Source organism: Bos indicus x Bos taurus, chromosome X (assembly GCF_003369695.1).
Source record: "Bos indicus x Bos taurus breed Angus x Brahman F1 hybrid chromosome X, Bos_hybrid_MaternalHap_v2.0, whole genome shotgun sequence".
Taxonomy (NCBI): Eukaryota; Metazoa; Chordata; class Mammalia; order Artiodactyla; family Bovidae; genus Bos; species Bos indicus x Bos taurus.
In genome coordinates, this window is record NC_040105.1 from 125,632,982 (window position 1) to 125,653,909 (window position 20,928).

General features: G+C 41.1%; 1 protein-coding gene across 15 annotated transcripts in view; it reads left to right on the plus strand.

Annotated features, from left to right (window-relative positions):
* ARHGEF6 (Rac/Cdc42 guanine nucleotide exchange factor 6) overlaps positions 1–20,928 on the plus strand; it is a 117,321-nt gene that overhangs the window by 89,571 nt on the left and 6,822 nt on the right. For 4 of the 15 annotated variants that reach the window (XM_027535289.1, XM_027535296.1, XM_027535304.1 and 1 more), the window contains 10 exons: positions 3,017–3,155; positions 5,897–5,956; positions 7,902–8,048; positions 11,797–11,883; positions 12,680–12,758; positions 13,735–13,880; positions 15,193–15,330; positions 16,915–16,935; positions 18,079–18,172; positions 19,279–19,368. In XM_027535289.1, the coding sequence (XP_027391090.1) occupies positions 3,017–3,155; positions 5,897–5,956; positions 7,902–8,048; positions 11,797–11,883; positions 12,680–12,758; positions 13,735–13,880; positions 15,193–15,330; positions 16,915–16,935; positions 18,079–18,172; positions 19,279–19,368 (1,001 nt within the window). The remainder of the gene's footprint in view (positions 1–3,016; positions 3,156–5,896; positions 5,957–7,901; positions 8,049–11,796; positions 11,884–12,679; positions 12,759–13,734; positions 13,881–15,192; positions 15,331–16,914; positions 16,936–18,078; positions 18,173–19,278; positions 19,369–20,928) is intronic. The other 11 variants (XM_027535292.1, XM_027535297.1, XM_027535301.1 and 8 more) reach the window with 5 other exon arrangements.

The window sequence follows — 20,928 nt, forward strand, 5'->3', positions numbered from 1 at the left end:
TGTATATAATGATATTAATTTGTGCATTAAATTTATTTGGCTAAGTAAAATGTGTCTTTCAGGATCTATTTATCATACTGGGCAGTGGCTTTAAGATAATTTTGTTCTTTTGTTGCAATAGTCAAATGTTATTTTTTCCCCCAATAACCAGTGTTTTATTCTGAGATAGCGATCTCATGTTATATTGGAAAAATTAAAGAAATTCTTTTGTAATATTTGACAAGCCTAGAAGTTAGAATGTTGCATGGAAAGTAGTAAAATACACATTGACATTTGCTTTTAATTGTTGTAACCCTTGTATCAATTTGAGTAGAACATTGAGGATGCGGTAGTTATTTAGTCATGGAAAGGAAAAATAAGACTTGTTTACCAAATTGAAAAGAAGTTAGGAACGCGATTTTCTCAAAAGTACACTTCTACTCAAATGCACTCTCCCACTTCAAGTTATTTTCCTAATTATATTTTATATGTGATGATTTTTTACTAAGTTTAAGCCAATCTGACCCAGAGGCAGGCTAACCAAGTGTTTCCCTAGTGACTTGCATTAAGCACTATTTTTTAAAAATTTTTATTGAAATATAGTTGATTTACAATGTTGTGTTAGTTTCAAATGTATAGCAAAGTGATTCAGTTATACATATAGACACATATTCTTTTTCATATTCTTTCCCACTGAGGTTTATCACAGGATATTGAATATAGTGCCGTATAGTAGGACCTTGCTGTTCATCTGCTTTATATAATAGTAGTTTGTATCTGCTAATCCAAACTCCTCATTTATCCTTCCCCCATCCTGTAACCCCTTTAGTAACCATAAGTTTATTTATTTTCTATGTGAGTCTGTTTTGTAAACAAGGTCATTTGTATCATATTTTAGATTCCACATATATATGATATCATATGGTATTTGTCTTTCTCTATCCGATTTACTTCACTTAGTATTAGAATTTCTAGGTCCAAAGGACTATTTCTCATAGAAGTTCTCCCTGTGTTATTCAAGTCAACTCAGCCCCCACCCTCCTTTTATTCATGATTTAGACCTCAGAGATGGCCCGTGCCATGTCTGTGTTCCACATCAAGCATCAGGTGGTACTGATTTCCAACAGACTTGCGTATGAACCCCAACTTAGCTATTTACTTGCTTTCACTCATCCTTCCTGAGTCTTATGTTTCTCGTCTGTAAAATGAAGATAACACCCGTGTGAAAATGTTGTAGTGAATATTAAACAAGAACAAATGCATGCAAAGACTTAGCGTGAAGCAGTAGCCTTATAAACCTCAATATTTAGGCTTCACGATTTTAGTAGGAAGTAGTTTTTATCTCTGTTTTACAGATGAGTCAGCTGAGGTTGGTAACTGATCCAGGGTCACCAAATTTGTTTTATGATTTCAAGTCCAGGGCACTTCAATCCCCTTGGCTGCTTCTGGGCCAAAACTGCAGAAACTGATGAAACAGGAAGCACTGATGGTTAGGTGTGACCACTCAGATGAGCTCTAGCTGCCGTGAAGGTGGCAATTCCCAGTTCTTTTTCCTCTGACATTCCTTTAATTCTGTGTGATTCACAGTTTCTGTTTAACAACTGAAACTCCATTCTTTTCTCTCCTGCTCACAAAAGCCCAGAGATAGGGAGAGTGTTTATAGTAGGGTTAACGGGCAACCTACCCCATCCCCACCCCCTAGCATGTTATCACTGATAGTGAGTTTCTTTGAACACAATACAACGTATTCCAACATGCCATAGTCAGAAAGTGCTGCGTAAGATGTATTCTAGGAGAATAAATAGGTCATTTGGTAGTACAGGGTTCCTGTTGGAGAGTGATGAGAAGATTGGTGGGGTCAGTGGGAGTCTAAAAAGTGGAGAATTGATCTCACAGGTAAGTGGAGGTTTTTAAGTAGGAAAGCAGCAGGGGTAAAATGGTGGTTTGCAAGGGGTTTCAGAAGCCAGAAAGCCTGGAAGCCAGGGGATCCACTGAACTATTGAAGTGAACTAGACTGAATGAGATGAAGGCCTGAACCAACTCAGTGGCAGTGCGAATGGAAAGGAATGAACAGATACAAGAAGGCTTGTGATGGATTGGATATGCATGGGCGAGCAAGGAAGGAGAGGGGTCAAGTGATAAAGCAGATTTCCTTCTTTATATTTTTCAGAAATGTAAACTATAATGATCTTGCAGCCCAAGGACTCAGAATCGTGATGGAGGAAAGGAGAAAATCCAGAATGTGCTGAAGGGCAGGGAAAACCCCAGGTTACACGTTGGCAGGACATGGTTCCTAAGAAGTTTTTCTTTTTGGCTCCACCACTTGGCATGTGGGATCTTAGTTCCCCAACCATGGATGGAACCTATACCCCCTGCTGGGGAAGCTCAGAGTCTTAACCACTGGACTGCCAGGGAATTCCCTACAGTCCTTTTGTTATTTTTGGCCGAGTTATTTGGGTAACCTGCTGTATGTTTTCAGATCCTAGGCTAAGTGACTTTGTGATTAGTCATGGAGACATGCTGCTGTCTGAATTTAGGACTTGATTCTGGAACATTGCAAGTGATGTTCTGGTGATAGAAAGCACTTGGTGAGTTATTCTCTTTGACATCTCACCAGCCAGTAACTAAATGTTTGCAGTGACTCAGAAAAGACTTTCCGAACCTGACACTGAGATCATCTGATAGATTGTTTACCCCATGACTCTGGGTATAGGCTTCCTTAAGGGCAGAGATTTTTGTTTTCTTCACAGCTGTATTCCCAACAGAGAACAGAGCCTGTCACTTAGTAGATGCTCAATAAATAAGTGTTGGATGAGGAAACGAAGCCAGGGGCTACGAGTGCCTGGCTCACCACTGTACCCAGTGCTGCATGCCATGCTGATGGAATTGAGTTGAAATGCGTTGGACAGCATTTGGGCTGGTGACACAAATTTTATCTGGTTTTATATGCTGTGAAATACAGGAAAATCATGTTCAGTCAATAGCTGTTTATATGGAATATTAAGCAATAACAAAACTATATTCATCCTTTTGCCAGTGATGAGCTGGAACGATTTATGGAAAATCAAGGTGCATCCAGTCCAGGTATCCTCATTTTAACAACAAGCCTCAGCAAACCTTTCATGCGACTGGAAAAGTATGTTACACTCTTGCAAGAGTTGGAACGGCATATGGAGGTAAGGGAAGGTGAACTGTTTTAAGCTCGCATACAAAGTATGGACCTCTGCTATGGAGGCAGCAGCCGGTCTGCCTCCAAACTAGCCTTGGTGAGGAGTTCAGGAAAAATCTTGGTTTCAAAATTTACTTGATCCAGTCTTCCCTCTTCCTGGGCTTTTAGTTTTCCTCTTTATGCAGCAAGATAAGAAGGGGACTGTTTTTTTCCTCTGAAGATTTTTAAATTTTTGGACTTATTTTTATTAATTTTTTCTAGCTTTATTTTTGAGGTATGACTGACCAATAAAAACTGTATGCATTTAGATTGTATAACGTGAGTTTTAAAAGGTGTATAATGTGATTATTCATTATACACGTACTTTGTGAAATGATGACCATACAATCAAGTTAATTAGCACATCCACCACTTTTTTTGTGTGAGAACTTTTAATGTCTTTTTTTTTTTAGCAACTTTCAAGTATACAATTCAGTGTTATTAACTGTAGTCACCATGCTGTACATTAGATCCCTCAGATTTACTCATCTAATAACTGAAAGATACTCTTTCTTTATTATTAAATATTCATGGTCATTCTCCCTCCCCTCCCTTCTCCCAGCCTCGGTCTTGCTCATTGGTTGATTCAGATGGTGGTTCTACAGAGAGATCTTTCACCAAGAAATCTTCTGTTGCTCTGATATATGAACCAACTTTCTTGAGGGAGATAAACAAAGCAAAACAGCATCAGAAAATGTGCAGAAAATTTTTTTTATTATTATAGACAGAAGCATTTATCCCTAGGTCACTGCAGTCATTCAGCTTTCTGAGGCTAGGTTACAGTGGAAGATTCTGGTATTTCTTGAAAGAAGAATAAATGGGTCCACTCTTAGTTTCTTTCTTTACGCATCCAGACATCTCCATCAAAGTCCCCTTGCATTTTTTGTCTCAAGAGCCCAAATCCTCTTATTAAAAGCCAGTCAGCAGGGGTGGCTTCTTGAGTGGTTCTTGTGTGCTGGAGCCTGGGGGATGGTGTTGTGGGTGGGTGAGGGGGGCCTGGAGGCTGCATTTACCCTACTTGTTCTTCCTGTGTCTGGGGAAAGGTTTTGAGGTTTGAAAGGGTTTGAATATCTTTAAAGAAAAAGGTTGCACACTGCCGGTCATGTCAGCATTTGTAAGGATTGAAAGTGTGTACTCTGAGCGAAACCACATTCTCAGGTTCTTTGACCTGCCAGAAATCTGCAGGCAGTGGGGAGCCAGTGAGTAATGCCAGCCAGAATGAAATTTCAGTTAGAGCCCGGCAAGGTGTTGAGCCCTTGGATGGCTTTCCAAAAGCTAAACCAATTTGCTGAATCGTTTGAGGTTGGCCCCTCCTGGTTTCTCACAAAAATTCAGAAATGAGCGGCCTCAGGTTCCGTGACTGCTCAGTGCTGAAGTGCAAATATTAATACACGCTTCACTGGAGGAGATAAAATCCCAGGTGCTCCTCCTGCCTGGATCCTCTGTCCTGGAGCCTGTTTCCACTCCTTCTCCATGTGCTGGTGGTCCCCTGCCTTTGGCTGCCTTTCATTTCCCACTATGAGATTATACATACCCCAAGTATGAATTCACCATCTGATAAAACACTTTATCCAGCTTTCTGATCATTGAGCATGGCTGCGGGCTCATGATAGAGTAACATTTGAACTTCGCAGGGGTCAGCTGATTTGGGGAAGGATGAGTTTATAAAGGAATACAACCTTTCTTTTCATAAGCAGTGCTGTTCTTGGCTTGGGTTAGACCCTTAGTCTGCTCAGCTCTGTATTTTATCACTGGAGGCTGGTTGCACAGCAGATATCTTCCCATTACTCCAGCTGAAATTCAAAGCTTAGCTGGATCTCTCCCCAAGGAGCTCCACTTTCCTTTCATAAAGAGTTATGCAGGTGTGGACTCCTCAAAGCCATTTTTTTAAAAAATGGCTGTTTATTCGTTCTGAAGCTAATTCATTTTTTGACTGTACTGCCCAGCTTGTGGGATCTTAGTTCCCCAACCAGGGATTGAACTGTTGCTGCCTGCCTTGGAAGCAGAGTCTTAACCACTGGACCGCCAGGGAAGCCCCTCAGAACCATTTTTGAACCTGTTCACTTTTGGGGATTGTAAGTCCCATGAAATTGCAGACCAAATAAGCTTGCTGAAGAAGGAGCACATGGTATAAACTTGGAATTTTTTCCCGTCCACCAGGTTTAGCCTGCTGAAAGAAAATGGAGGAGGTTTAGCATGTGAGATTGGATTGATTTTTCTGAGTATCACTCAGTTTCTACATTTCCTTACTTCTTATCATTTACTAACAACATGACCTAATGATGACCCCAAATAATTATTATTTATTATCCACAGTATAATAGCAAAAGGGGAAATGGAAACCCTTGCCTCGATAACCAAATATATGTTACCAAATATATAATGTCTTCCGAACTGTCTTAATTTCTTCATCACCTAATCATTAAAGGTGCTGAGATTCCAAATGCTCAAGTGCTGTCTTATTTTTTAATCTTGAAGTTAACATATAGCAAAACTGATTTTTTTCCTTTGAGGTACAGTTCTATGACTTTTAACCCATGTACAGATTTGAGTTACCACCATCACTGATGCAATACACAACAGTTCCATCATCCCTCAAAAATGTCCTCTTTTGATCTCTTTGCAGCCACACCTTCCTCCCACCCCACCCTCTGGCAACCACTGATCTGTTCTCCTTTAATACTGTTTTAAAATGTATTTCTTTGATAGGATACGCATCCAGATCACCAGGATATTCTGAAAGCAATCGTAGCATTCAAAACTCTCATGGTAGGTGCTGCTCTAAAATTATTATTCTCTATTTCGTAGTCTTTGTTCTAAAACAGTGACTTGTGTGTAATGTTTCTTTCCTTTTGCAAAGGTCTTTGGAGTGGAAACAGTAAGCTCTAGTGACCGTATTGCAGTGATTGTTTCATTTAATGTTGTCTTCCAAACATCATGCTCACCTGTGAAAGGTTGCCAGGCTGAGGGTGTAAAGTACTCACATTTGAAGTCTCTGCCACATTAAGCATGGCTGTGTGGGTGGGGGGTTTCTTTTGTCTCTTTGTCTTTACCCCTGTGTTGCTCACCTTACGTCTGTGCAACTCGTCCTTCACTGATTGGCATCAATACTGGATTCATCTACTTATGCCAAAAGGTGTGAGTCTATTCTTTGCCTAGGAAAAAGAAATCCTTCATCAAATCTAAAAGGAAAAAAAAAAAAACAGCTAAAATGCAATTGCCGTATACAGATTGCTATCAAAGATACCTTTATCTTAAATCTTGAGCATGATGGCTTAATGTCCTCTTGAAACCACTAATGTAAAACCGCTTGGTGGCATTTTAGGAGGAAAGTAAATGTTATTTGGGGTGATTGATTAAGTTGAGCTTCATTTTAGACATTTCCGTAGTATTCCAAGTGATGGGGATTGAGGTTCAGTTATTGATTCTTGCTGTAAGATTATGATGCACCTTTCACCATCACCTCATTTTGGTTGCTGTTAAAAGATCTGTACCTGACGTGTCCGCAGTTAAACAGCAAGTTGAAGACCAGAGAGTAAGGTATCAGGTTCAATTTGCTGTGGGAGACAAAAAATGGTCAATTATTGGCAGTTTGACATGGTTCAACCTAATAGAGCAGGGCCACTGAAACCTGTGGCATTTGTTATTGTTATTTGTGTCCCCTTTCTTTTTTCCTGAAAAGATTGAATATAACATGTCTCTTTTGAAAACAAATTAGTTCTAATCATTTTACATGTTGTACAAGTTGCTTTGATGGTTATAGTATACATATTATTCCCATTCCAGGTGCTTCAAAAATGTATCAGTTTATTTCTTTAAGCTTTCATTTACCTGAAAGGGACAGCAGAGATTTTATAGAAAACACATCCCCAAATGCTATGACAGTCATTTGGAAACAGGAATATAACTAATCATATGCTTATTTTCATATTCAATTTGGATTGAATGCTGTTAAATTATTTTAAGATAACCGCATTTTCTGAAACAATCATATATATATATATATAGTAATTATAGCCTACATATTGTTTCTTGGCTTGTATTTTCAATTTGTATTTGTGCAATTCAGTTGTATCTCTTTTTCGAATCCTTTTAAGGATAAAAATGAACTTAGTACTTTTTATAGCAACCTACTACTGGTCCCAAAACAAAGTGTAGCACAGTGTACATGTTTCATTATAAGATCAGTTTGAGTCACTGTGGCATAAGGAGTTTAACTTTCTCTTTTTCAATAACTCTTGGAGTTATTTTATAAATTAAGATGTTATTTGGTTGGAAACTGAGTTAGAAAAATAAGATTGCTTTGTAACTCAAAGCTCTATTTATGCAAAGATAGACAAGATGGAGGGGAGGTGGAGCCAACAGGGATGCCAAGCAGCAGATCTGAATGTACTGTCCCCGTTTGATGTCATTCTGCTTATTTTCCCATACTCCTTGCAGGGAGGGAGAAGCAATCCCCTTCTACCAGTTTATCTTGATGTTTTGACAAAATGAGAAGTAGCTCTTCCTTACAAAATGTCTGGGGGCTCAAGGCCAGCAATTTAAAGTAGTAGATCTTTCTGTCTGTCCAGAATGGAGCTGGTGATGGGATTTGCGATGAAGAACAGGGACTCAGTGGAAATCTGAGAGTCGAGAACCACATCTTATTTTCGTCTTGTTTTAGGTCTGTTTCGGAAGAATTCCTATTCCATTATGTTCTGCTTTGGTTCCGTAGGGGCAGTGCCAAGATCTCAGAAAGAGAAAACAGCTGGAGCTGCAGATCCTTTCGGAACCTATTCAGGCATGGGAAGGGGAGGATATTAAAACCTTGGGGAATGTGATCTTTATGTCACAAGTCATGGTGCAGTGTGGAACAAGTGAGGTAAGAGGTTTCACAGCTCAACACCACCTCTTTCATCTCTTCTTCCATATGTTTCTTCCTTTATGTCTTCTCCCATCAAGGTCAAACACTCGAACTTTCGCATCAGAAACTGAGGACCTCTTCTTTGCCCAGCCCTCTGCTTGGTGCTGTGGGAGGGAGTTAGGAGGAAAGAACAGCCATGATCTTGATCTCTGCCTTCAAAGTACTCATTAGAGACAGATGAAAACCCAAACTGCAACTGGAAAACAAATCAAAATAGTCCATGACAGATTGTGACATCCCAGCAGTAGATTCCATAGAAGTTCAGAGAAGGGAGAGAGGAAGGAAAGACTCTATGGAGACAGGACCCGAGGAGGGGGCCATGAAGAGAAGAGGGGAAAATTTCGTAGGGGAGAGGTCCTTATTGTCTCAGGAGAGAGCACGAACTTGGCGGCCTTTGTTCTTCAGGGCACTTGATTGGGAGCAGAGGAAACCTCCCAGGCAGAGTGCAAGAGCGAGCTGATTGAGAGGCAGGTTGTGAAGAATGTCGGATGTCAGGCAAGGGTAGTTCAGATGGAACCATGCCAGACCTGAGGGTAGAGAAACACAGTGAAAGGGCTGTTTACGACACCATCTGGCAGCCGTACATGTCCACTAAATGGGAGGGGATGGGGCTGGAGACAGGCCAGCTGGGTTGGAAAGTGGTAAGTAAGTACCTCCCCTTCCCAGGAAGGTGATGGTGGAGAGAATGAAACTTAAGGGGCAAGTCTGAGACCTGTTTGGAAGGGAAAGCCTATAGGAAGTGGTGGGCCATGGGCTAAAAGAGATGACAGATGTCATTTCAGACCTGACTGAAATGTGATGGTTGGTATACAGATGGAGGTGACTTGTAGGCAGGTGTTGAAAAAGTATAGAAATGTGGGTAGGAGGTCAGAATTAGAGGCAGAGGCTTCCATGTCGCTGACAGATGTGCTTTCTTGGGAAATAAAAGTCCAGAAAGAAGCACAAAGGCCTGAAGATGGATTATATCTTTTAGGAAGGGGGCAGGGTAGGGGAAGAAGGTTGATTACATCACCTGGCATGATTTATTGGGTATTACAATCATCTTCTCCTTCCTTAAATATCTTCTTCTACTCCCTGACAGGTCTGTGTCAGAGATTCATTACTTTGGGCTAATGTGGTTACCAAAGAGGAAAGTGGGGAGGAATAAATTAGGAGTTTGGGATTAACACATACCAACTACTATACATAAAGCAGATAAACAACAAGATTCTACTGTATGCTGCTGCTGCTGCTAAGTCGCTTCAGTCGTGTCCGACTCTGTGCGACCCCATAGATGGCAGCCCACCAGTCCCGGCCGTCCCTGGGATTCTCCAGGCAAGAACACTGGAGTGGGTTGCCATTTCCTCCTCCAGTGCTGGAAAGTGAAAAGTGAAAGTGAAGTCGCTCATTTGTGTCCAACTCTTAGCGACCCCATGGACTGCAGCCTACCAGGCTCCTCCATCCATGGGGTTTTCCAGGCAAGAGTACTGGAGTGGGGTGCCATTGCCTTCTCCCTTCTAGCACAGGAAACTATACTCAATATCTTGTAGTAACTTATAATGGAAAAGAATCTGAAAAAATGTATATCTGAATCACTTTACCATACACTTGAAACATTGTAACTCAACTAGGCTTCAATAAAAAAACACTAGAAGAAAAATAAGCAATCTCAGGTAAAATGCAGATACCCTTGGGAAAGTTACTGTAGCGACTCTAACAGTCTTTCATACCTTTGGGATAAACCTCTTGGGTAAAGCAAGAAGGAAATAGTGCCAGAAAAAGAAAGTGGAAAATAGAGGGAAATTAGGGGAGTGTGTTGTCATGGAAATTCCAGAAAGAACATTTGAAAGCGGTCAGACTGCTGAGGGCTGCAGAAGGTTCAGAGTATGGAGACCGAGAAGCCATGGGATGTCACAAAAAGGCAGTGATTGATGACTTTGAGAGAGCGATAAGGGTGCAGTTATGGAGGGATCAATGGGGAGAAAAAGAAAGCAGCCAGTAATTTGGCAATAAAACGTCAAGAAATAAAGCCACAGGGGGCAGATGACAGCCTATGAAATGGACAGGAGATGTGCCTATGCTAAAGGCAGCAGAAAAAGCGAGTTAGACAGGAGAAGTGGCTGGAAGCAGGAGCAGGAGATAAGATGTCTGTAGAAGGAAGCCAACCAAGAGAAAGATGGGAGAGAACGCAGAACACTTGTTAGAAAAATCAGCCTTGAAAGGTTGCTCTTCTCAAGCAGGAGGAAGGAGATGGAACTGGGCTTGAGGATAATTGTAGGTAAAATGGCTGGACGTGCAAGCCCAGCGACATCTTTGGCATTTACTCACTGCATATCTGCTCAAGTAGTTCAGAGAAGCATTTGTGTCCAACATTTCCTTTCAGTTCAGTTCAGTTCAGTTGCTCAGTCATGTCTGACTCTTTGCGACCCCATGAATTGCAGCACGCCAGGCCTCCCTGTCCATCACCAACTCCCAGAGTTCACTCAAACTCATGTCCATCGAGTTGGTGATGCCATCCAGCCATCTCATCCTCTGTCGTCCCCTTCTCCTCCTGCCCCCAATCCCTCCCACCATCAGAGTCTTTTCCAGTGAGTCAACTCTTCGCATGAGGTGGCCAAAGTACTGGAGTTTCAGCTTTAGCATCATTCCTTCCAAAGAAATCCCAGGGCTGATCTCCTTCAGAATGGACTGATTGGATCTCCTTGAAGTCCAAGGGACTCTCAAGAGTCTTCTCCAACACCACAGTTCAAAAGCATCAATTCTTCGGCGCTCAGCTTCCTTCGCAGTCCAACTCTCACATCCATACATGACCACTATTTCCTTCTTTGTTTTATGTGGGTATGATAATTACTGTGTAGTTACTGATTAACAGTAATTTTAGGAAGAGTTTAACACATGGGTTAAGAGCAGCGGTCCCCAACCTTTTAGGCACCAGACATGGGTTTTGGGGATGACAATTTTTCTACGAATGGGAGAGGGGTGGCAGGATGATCTGGGGATGATTCAAGCACATTACATGTATCGTGTACTTTATTATTATTACATCAGCTCCACCTCAGATCATCAGGCATTAGATTGCAGAGGTTGGGGACCCTTGTGTTAGAGCATAATAAATTTCTTATCACTTGAACCCCTTTATTTGGCCACTTTTCAAAGTAAAATCATTTTCACTTTGAGAACCTCAAGACTTATATTGTGCTGTGGTTGCATCACGGGCAAGAAGGCATTAACAGTGTGACTTTTCAGGCTTCAGCTTGGGAAACAAGCGTGGTCATTTGTACTTAACTGTTGTGTATAGGACTTCCCAGGTGGCGCTAGTGGTAAAGGACCCACCTGCCAGTGCAGGAGATGGGGGTTCAATCCCTGGGTCAGAAAAGTCCCCTGGAAAAGGAAATGGCAACCCATTCTGGTATTCTTGTCTGGAAAATTCCATGGACAGAAGAGCCTGGTGGGCTACAGTCCACAGGGTCACAAAGAGTCGGACACAACTGAGCGACTGAGCACACACGTTGTGTATAGGAAAGAGACAGATAAACTGGATTTATATACATTTCAAAGTACAATTAAACGAGTTTTCTACTTTTAAGTTGGGTATCTTTTTTTAAAAAAAATCACTATTTGTGTTTCATTGCCTTATATAAGATCTATCTTACAAAAATTCCAGAAATTCTTAATAAACAAAACGTGCAATTTCTGTTTACATGTAGTCTTTTTCCCTCCACTTCAGGAAAAAGAGGAGCGGTACCTCATGTTATTTTCAAGTGTTTTGATAATGTTATCTGCAAGTCCTCGGATGAGTGGCTTTATCTATCAGGTTAGTAGATTTCATATAAAGCAACAAGACAGATAATGAAAATAAATTTTCCTCTAGATGCACTGTTTCCACTCTGTATTAAGAGCTCCAGCCAGAAAAGGCAGAATGTTCTGACCCTTTTTATAATTAAACAATTTATGAGAGCAGATATTCCTTTGAACATAGACCTTTGTGTTAGCATAATGAGTTTATCCTGAACCTCCACTGCTCTGGTTATGAGATAGGTCATGAATGTGTAAACAGAAATCAAAGTCTGCAACTAAGTAAATTAACAGCAGCATTTTCCAGGCCTAGATCATATGATTATTGCTGAGAAGATATAAAGCTGACAGTTGCCTCTATGATTGTCTTATTACAGTCACATTATATGACCCAAGTTTCTGAGATGGAAGTCATTCAACTCCTTAGGAAATTCAACTCCTTTCAGTTGACTCCCAAGACACTGAGTGTTATAAGTTATTGTTGCCTATCCTATCTTGGCCTAGCAATGACTAATTTTCATGAAATTTGAGTTTTTGCTTTGTTGACGGACTCTCCTGAAAATCTGTTAGAAGGGTAAACTATGATTTAATCCTGACCTCATGATTTATGGTGTGTTAGCAAAACATAACCCACATTTTCCCGTTGCTTTCTTGTCTGATTAAAATTTAAAGCAGAGAAACACATTATCTATTGACAGACTGGAGAAATATGTCTCACCATAATTCAGCAGTGGTTCCTAAGAGGGTCAGAAAATCTAACAAAAACAGAGACATGTATAACCACAGAATTAATGGGGATGTTCTTTTTCTGGTAGGGAAAAATACCAGTAGCAGGAATGGTGGTGACTAGATTAGATGAAATTGAAGGGAATGACTCCACATTTGAAATCACAGGTAGGTAATTTTCTCTTCTTCAAATCCTTTTCGAAATGAAGTGGGGTTTAAATAAATAAACACTATTATTTTCTGTTATATAGTCCATGAGCAAGTTTTCCATGGACATGGTAAAGTGTATTCCATTTCCTTGGATAATTAGGTTACAGCAAGAGGAGGGAAGACTTGTGGTCATTCATGAGCCTCAGCTTGGCCATTAGTTTCAATCTTCTCTTGCATAAGAGCTAAGAAATAACAAGATGGACTGATGTAAATACAGTTTTATCTCCCTTCTGTCATCTATTCCCTGGTGGCAGAGGAGCCAAAGATGTGAACTTTTATCAACAATTTTATCATCAGCCTATGAATTAGCAAGATTTGTGTTTCTAAAAAGTGCCGAAAAACCATGAAACTTTCCTCACGGTTTGAGCAATCTGCCACACCTTGGTCATGCCCCCCAACTGGCCTGTTGTCCCTTTTGCCAAACCTGTTTGATGTAATGGTTGCACGTTTTTCACTGATACAACTCAATGGCTAACACTAGGATGCTGGCCCCAGACCATAACCCCTTCTTTCCCAATAGGGAGTCCGAGATTTGGTGTTGGCCTAAAGACCAGTCTTAGTTGGATCTGGCTTCACCTTTGATATTGGGTAAAGCAGTATGCTATTCTCCTTTTAGACTATGAACTAGATGGGCCCTGTGCTTAAATTTGGGAACTGTGAGCTTGTTTAGAGTGAAGTTTTATATTACTTCCAAGATTCTATAGGCAGTAGAAATCAAGGATGGTTTTTATAAATCAAATACAAGTATTTATATCTTTATTATCATGGCTTATCTGTTCCTGATAGAAGAGTTTCAACAGGGTTAACTCATAGCTATGAAAACTTCTCAAGATAGACACCCAAGTCCTAGCTGCACGCAGTGTGTTTATGAATGAGGCAAGCTCAAGGTCTTCCTTGTCTTTTGTTTCCAAATGCTCCTAATCGGGTGATCCAGGTAACATAGTAGAGAGAATTGTGGTCCACTGTGGCAACAACCAGGACTTCCAGGATTGGCTGGAGCATCTGTACAGGCTGATCAGAGGACCTGCCTCTTGCAGTTCATTATCCAAAACATCATCGTCATCTTGTAGTGCTCACTCCGTAAGTAGCGTGTCTGTCCTGTCCAGGGATTATTGAGTCTCTTGTCAAATCCTGCCTACTGAGGACTTACAAGAGTGGTGAGCATGCCCTTAGCCTTTGGATAGTTTGGATTTGTAGGATTAGAAGTACAGTCAAACCTCATTAATTCTGCTTTCTTGTTATGGGGGAGGCCCATCCCAATTAACACAGAGTTTGAGATATGCAGCTTTGTTTGACAGTTATTAAGGTACTCCAACTGAACAGCTAGCAAAGTTTTTCTAACCAGAAGTCCTGCTAAGATGTTTTAGTGATAAACAGGATTTATTTTACTTAGCAACCGTTATGCTCATCAATGCTTTGGCTCCAATCCTTTGGCCACCTGATGTGCCGAGCTGACTCATTGGGAAAGACCCTGATGCTGAGAAAGATTGAAGGCAAAGGGAGAAGGGGGTGACAGAAGATGAGATGGTTAGATAACATCACTGACTCAATGGACATGAATCTGCACAAATTCCGGGAGATAGTGGAGGACAGAGAAGCCTGGGGTGCTTCAATCCATGGGGTCGCAAAGAGTCAGACACGACTTAGCGACTGAACAACAACAGCGTGCTCATATTAATAATGTGCTAAGGCAAAAGGGATAGTTTACCTTCTTAAGTACTGAAACGTCTCCATGCAATCACATTTATGCTATCACATTTCTTCATTAACCTTTAAGGGTAAACTTTGAGAGCTGCCTCCTTCTGCTGTATCACAGAGTTCACGGAATTTGAATTGATGAGATTTTACTGTACTTGCTGAGTGAGACTGAAGATGTGTTGTGTTGTCTGTTAACATTCAAACCTGTGATGCTCAAATTCCAGTTTTGAGCATCGTGTGTTGTGAGAAGAAAAGGGGCTTTTGGCATCAGATCTGGGTTCAAATCTTGACTTTGCCGATTGCTGACTGGTTACTTCGCTTTGCTAAAGTTTGCCTTAAGTTTTTCTGAAAATAACCTATGTAAGCACCTAATTGAGTGCCAAACACATGACTGAACTCATTAAATGTTGGCTGTTATTCCACTTTCCTCCCTTTCAGGGGATAAAAAAACATCTGACTTGAATGAAATTGCAGGACAGAGGGAGGGCAGGCTCATGGGATGTGGAATCAGTGTTGTGCTGTTCTTTTGAGGCCCCAAGTCTTGACTGGAGAATGCCAGTTTTCCAACTGGAGACTTGTTTTCCCATCCTTTCCTTTCTGGGCCTGGCTTTTCAGATCCAACCAAGCTATTGTTGTTCTCTCACTGTGTGGCCCAGGGTTGGGTTCATATGGCCAATTGCTACCATCTCATCAGACATTTTCCCAGTCTTTTAGCTCTACTGGACAGCCCCGAGGACCCTTGGAGCCTCCTCAAATTATAAAACCGTGGAGCTTAAGTTGTCTACGACCTGCACCTCCACTTAGACCATCAGCAGCACTAGGTTATAAAGAGGTAATTTTGCTACATATGGTATAAAATGCTTCTGACAAGCTGATTTTGTAGCTTATTAGAGATAGTTCTGTGGGGATGTGCTAGAATTGATGGTAGGCGATACAGTCAGTCAGTCTTGAGTTGCCAGACTCAGTGATTTTTTTTTTAATTTCTGAATTTTTCATTTCCCCATTGTCCATCTACACATATGTCTTAAATACCCCCAGGCTTTCTGTGCACTGCCTGAGTTTCTCCGGTCTCCTCCTGAAGGGCCTCTGGTTTGCCTTTGTGATGATATGATAATTCTATAAATTGGTCATGATGTACACACATCTCAGACAAAAGTCACTTTATTAGCGTGAAATTGCTAACCAAGCAGACCCAGTTCTGCATTTTGAATCATTTTGATCTATGAAACCAAATCAGTAAAAGTTTTATGGGACCAAGCCCTGGGTCTGAACTATGAAAGCCTGAATTATTTGCTGCAGTTGGAAAGAAAGAATTTAATGAAAGGAGTGTCTTTAAAAAAGAGGCTTCTAAGCAACAACCCTAGAGGACATTTGATATTTGGGTAGAATGGGGATTTCAAGGTTTTTTTTGTTTTTTTTTTTTCTTGTCTCGAAGTTGCAGTCAGGAAATGCCAGTCACTGTCTTCTGAAACTGTGTGGAGTGTTACCTTTTCCATCCAAACTTTTTTTTTTTTCCCTAGCATGGTTCTCATCATTTCAGCTTTCAGAAAAGATCCTCATTTATTAGTAACCGTTCTTTAAATAGGTCTTACTGCATGAAGATTTAAGTTTGTGACAGTTATGAGATGTGTCTTAGAATTACGGTGCCAAGGCAGCATATACTTTTGTACCAAACGTGTGTTTTTGATGCGTGATGCAGACTTAGCTCAGTTTTGAGTTTGTTTTGATTTAAAACACCGTGCCATTGTTTCACTTGTTGCCTCCAATGCTTAGTGCAGTAAAAGTAGAACAATGTTTGGATACGAGAGGATTTTTTGATCTTTTCAACCTGACATGACAGGAAAATAATCCTTGAGCTGAATCTTTATTATGTACCTCTATTCAGAATTTGGCCAGAAAACAGCCCCAGAGATTGGCTTTGGAAATTGATCGGTGATTCCTGCAATCATCCAATTTTCTCCTCTGATTACCTTAACCAGGAGTGCCACTTCATAGTTACCTAAGTCCCCTTTTTAATGATGGATATTTTGTAATTGTCAGTTACTAAATTCAAATTAAGGTGAGCTTTGAAGGGTAAAGTTGACTTAATCCTTCACAGAACTAATCCATTAAAACTAAGGCATGATCACTTTGTTTCTGCTGGGAGAAGTGAGTTATTAATATGTTCTTACTATATAGTGTGTATTTCAGTAATTTTCAGCATTTGTAATTCTTCACAGAACTGTATTCCTTGGGCTTTTGCATGACGATATTGCATCTGAAACTAATGTGGGAAACATGATGATATTCTCTCTGTGTAATTTATGATAACACTAACATTTCAAATGTTGTTTTAGAATTATTGATAAATGGATTTGGTCACTATAACCATCGACCTCTCACGCTCATCTTCTCTTTCTTTACATATTCACTTTAGAGGATGTCTTATATCTTAAAGGTAAGGGTAGAACAATATCTTTGGTGTACAGTGACATCATTTAATGCTGTGCTGTAATCTTTGATGAATGAAGCTTTCCTTTATGCTTGTTTTGTCCCTTTTTACAATTGGTAGCTAAAATATGAAGATACATTTCTGACATGTAAGTACTTTCTTCAAAAAAGCAGGCTCTTAGGAAATATGTACAAAAATGAAAAACTCACGTGTGACAAAAATAACAGGAAAAATAGAAATAGCATGTAAAATGTCTGTTTTCCATGGGCTTTTTTTTTGCTATTTCTATTTTTCCTGTTATTTTTGTCACATGTGAGTTTTTCATGTCTGTCTGCTTTCTAAGGAGATCACTGAGGCTAACAGGAAGAAATTAAATTCTTTGTCACATTTATTTGTAAGGTAGCAATTGTTATCCATTCATCCTGTATATATATTGCATGGGAGGTTGGAATAAGATGATCGCTATTTACTCGGATATTTAATGAGCACTTTTTAGACTCTCTGGTTATTCATATGGCAAATCCAACAATTCATATATAATTATATATATATGATTATATATAATTAGCAGATAAATCTGCTAATTAAAAATATGCCTTGCTTGGCTGTAAGTACATTACGTGTAACCCCGAATTATTTATCAGGAAATCTTTCATTTGGCTATTCTCTCTGAATACAGGGACTGTATTTAGTCTCTCTGCCTTAATTTTCCTGTCTGGCAAATGGAATTTGATATTCTTCTTTGTGGGACTGTTGCTAAGGAGAATTTCTTAGTTTTGAAGCTCTTTGAAAAGTGGTCTATACCCCACTAATAGTTATAATTGTTATTTCATTCCCTTAAAATTGTATCAGTGGGGAGGATAAACCCAGTTAGGAGTAGTGTTATTTCTCTAGGAGTGACGCCCATTACCATCTCTCCAGATGGTACCCTAAAGGCACTTGGCCTCCTGTATTTGCAGCTTGCCCATGCCATTCTTGGAGCCATTTTTATTGTGTATAGTATTAAATTTTGATACCCTCCTAAGTGCAACTGTAAAAATCAGAGAGCCATTCTACTTAATTTCATTTGCTCTTTTTAATTTTTTTTTTTTTTGCGGGGGGTGGGAGTGGGGAGAACCTTAATTCATGAAGAAACCTCTACCCTTATAGGAGTCTAGTAAAAGCCCCAAAACGATGAAGAAGTTTCTTCATAAAAGAAAGACTGAAAGAAAACCATCAGAGGAGGAATATGTCATCCGGAAAAGTATGTATGTGTTTTTTATTTTTAGAAAGTTGATTATAGATGAGGAATTTTTTGAAAGCAGAAAATTCGAGCAGTATGTTCTCAGCATCATCTTTCCCATAGGGAAAAATGCATTAAAAAAAAAAAAAAAAGGCTTAGCCTCCTCTCAGACTTTGGAATAAGCTGTCTCCTGCTGCTTTTCACCTGTATGATTTTTGTGTTGACTATTTGACCATACCTGGTTTAGAAATACTAAAGGGACCTATTTGCCATGGATACATTTTTCCGTTCTTAGTTTCTGAATGCCTGAGATATTTGCCTTTACTGAGACTGACTCAGTAGACCTGAAGGGAGTTTAATGTTCAGTGATGTTCTCAGTTAGTCAAGGAATCTGCCTGCTGACATACTGAAACAGGGCTGGATTTAGAGACAGACTGCAAAGTCGGTCAGCCAGTGGATACATACACATTTGCCTCTGCGGCTGGGAACAAGGCACTCTGGGACACACATGAAGGAGTAAGTGCCACTTCCTAAATGGGTGACAGAGCTGTGCCTATCAGTCAGAAATAGTCTGGATAAACCTTTGCTAGACTTTAGCTTCTGTATCCCCCATTGCCCACCCGACTCCTAGGTCTGCACATGAGCGTGTTAACAGTCACGTCTAGGATGAGTTGGAGGGGCTTGGGGAGGAGAGGGAGACTCAATGACTAGCCTGGCTGGTTGGGAAAAAAATGTGTTATGTTAGTGGTGGAAAGCTTCCTTAGAGAAGGTGAGCCTTGAAATTTGATGGAGAGGAAGGGTGTGGTGTATTGGCTGAGAACTGAGGCCAGCGCCAAGCCCAGTGCTGGCCCTGAAGCCTCTGAGGCACATGGGAGACCCTCTAATTTAGTGTTTCGAGTGGCTTCCAGAGCAGACCACTCTCGGTGCTGAACTCACTGGTGCTGACCGCAGAGCTCCTCGGGGCTACTGTCTCTCTCGCTCCACCATGACAGCTGGTCAGCTTTTCTCTCCTGCCTTGCATGAACACCACTGGTCAGAGAAGCCAGTGCCCAGAACCCGCGTGCATCATTTCGAGGGTCCAGAGGCGTGTATCTCTGTGAAAAGTCACGATTCATTACATTTGACAGGTACGGCTGCTCTGGAAGAAGATGCTCAGATTCTGAAGGTGATTGAAGCCTACTGTACCAGTGCAAGCTTTCCACAAGGCCATGGCTCAAGTAGGTTCCCCCAGCCACTTTCTCTAATGAGTGATGTTTCTTCGCTACTGCTCACTGCCTCTTGGAAAAAGAGCAAAGCAACCCAGATGGGCTGCAGGGTGTGGAAAGCAGGTGACTTGCAGCAGAGGAGTGGGTACAAGGCTGCATCTTTCAGATAAGCTGGTTTTAGCTACCAAGTGGTTTGTTTACCCACTGTTTCTTTTCACCCAGAGAGAAAGAGAGATGCAAGAATAAAAAAAAGTTGGAGGTGATAGAAATGAAAAAAAAAATTTTTTTTAAAGTCAATTTCCTTTGAAGTACACAAATACCTTCACCAACACTAGTTAGGAATTAAAGAGCCCAAAGGGTTCCTGTGTCTGTGAACTGATGCTAATCTCTTCTTATAGGCAGATTTGGAAAGGAAGTCAAAATATTATCTTTGATCAGCTGCATATTTAAGCAAACAGAGCTTCACCAAGCTCAAGTTTCAGAGTTGCTCTGAAAATCTGGAAATGTAGCTGCTTAGCAGGGCCTGTTGAGAGTGTCTACAATTTATCAGGGACCTATTAGCTGAGGGTATTTCCCCCAGCCTGAAAGTGAGATGATGTTTTCTGATTCTTCCTTGTGCTTTTATAAAAGACATGTCACATGGCTTATGTCCTTGGCCTTTCATTATTAGAGACATTAAGGATACCTGGTGTGAGGGTCTTGCCTCTGCGGAAGACATGAGCTCTCCCTAAGGCTCCACTGGGACAGCCACTGAGCCCATGCTTGAGCGTGGGCAGGGCTTCCTCGGTGAACCACCCTGAGGGGTGCTGTCAAAGTGACATGTCTCTAAAGGCATCATGGGAAAAGCATTCTATGTGGACTTTGATACATTTGACTTTGAAGGGTAGACTGTCACACCTTGTGCTTCTCAGACCCAACCTGGCTGCAGCTTTGGGCACGCCTAGCCAGTACTCTTGCCTGGAAAATCCCATGGACAGAGGAGCCTGGTAGGCTGCAGTCCATGAGGTCACTAAGAGTCGGACACGACAGAGTGACTTAACTTTGACTCTTCACTTTCATACATTGGAAAAGGAAATGGCAACCCACTCCAGTATTCTTGCCTGGAGAATCCCAGGGACAGGGGAGCCTGGTGGGCTGCCATCTGTGAGGTCGCACAGAGTTGGACACGACTGAAGCGACTTAGCAGCAGCAGCAGCAGCAGCCCTAATAACAAGATTCCAGGAGCCAGGAAAGGCAAGTGAGAGCAGTTTTTATCATAGAAACCAGGAAAGAGAGGCACACAAGGAGACACTAGAAGCAGCAGCCCTCCTGTGATATCTGACCTCACCTCCTGCCTCCTCCTGTCTTCACTCTGATAGAGACAGGAAATTTGCTCAGAGGTGCAGGCAGGCATTCTCAAGAGTCATATTGTCCCCCCTCCTCCCTGGCCTCCCTTTTACGTGTGGAAAGTATCTAGCACAGTGCTTCGCACGCAGTAAGCCATTTAGCATCATGGTGTCATGGCGACCAACACTATACATCCCTCTCCAGCCAAAAGTCCTGCTCCCCTAAAACTGATCCCTACTGTTTCTT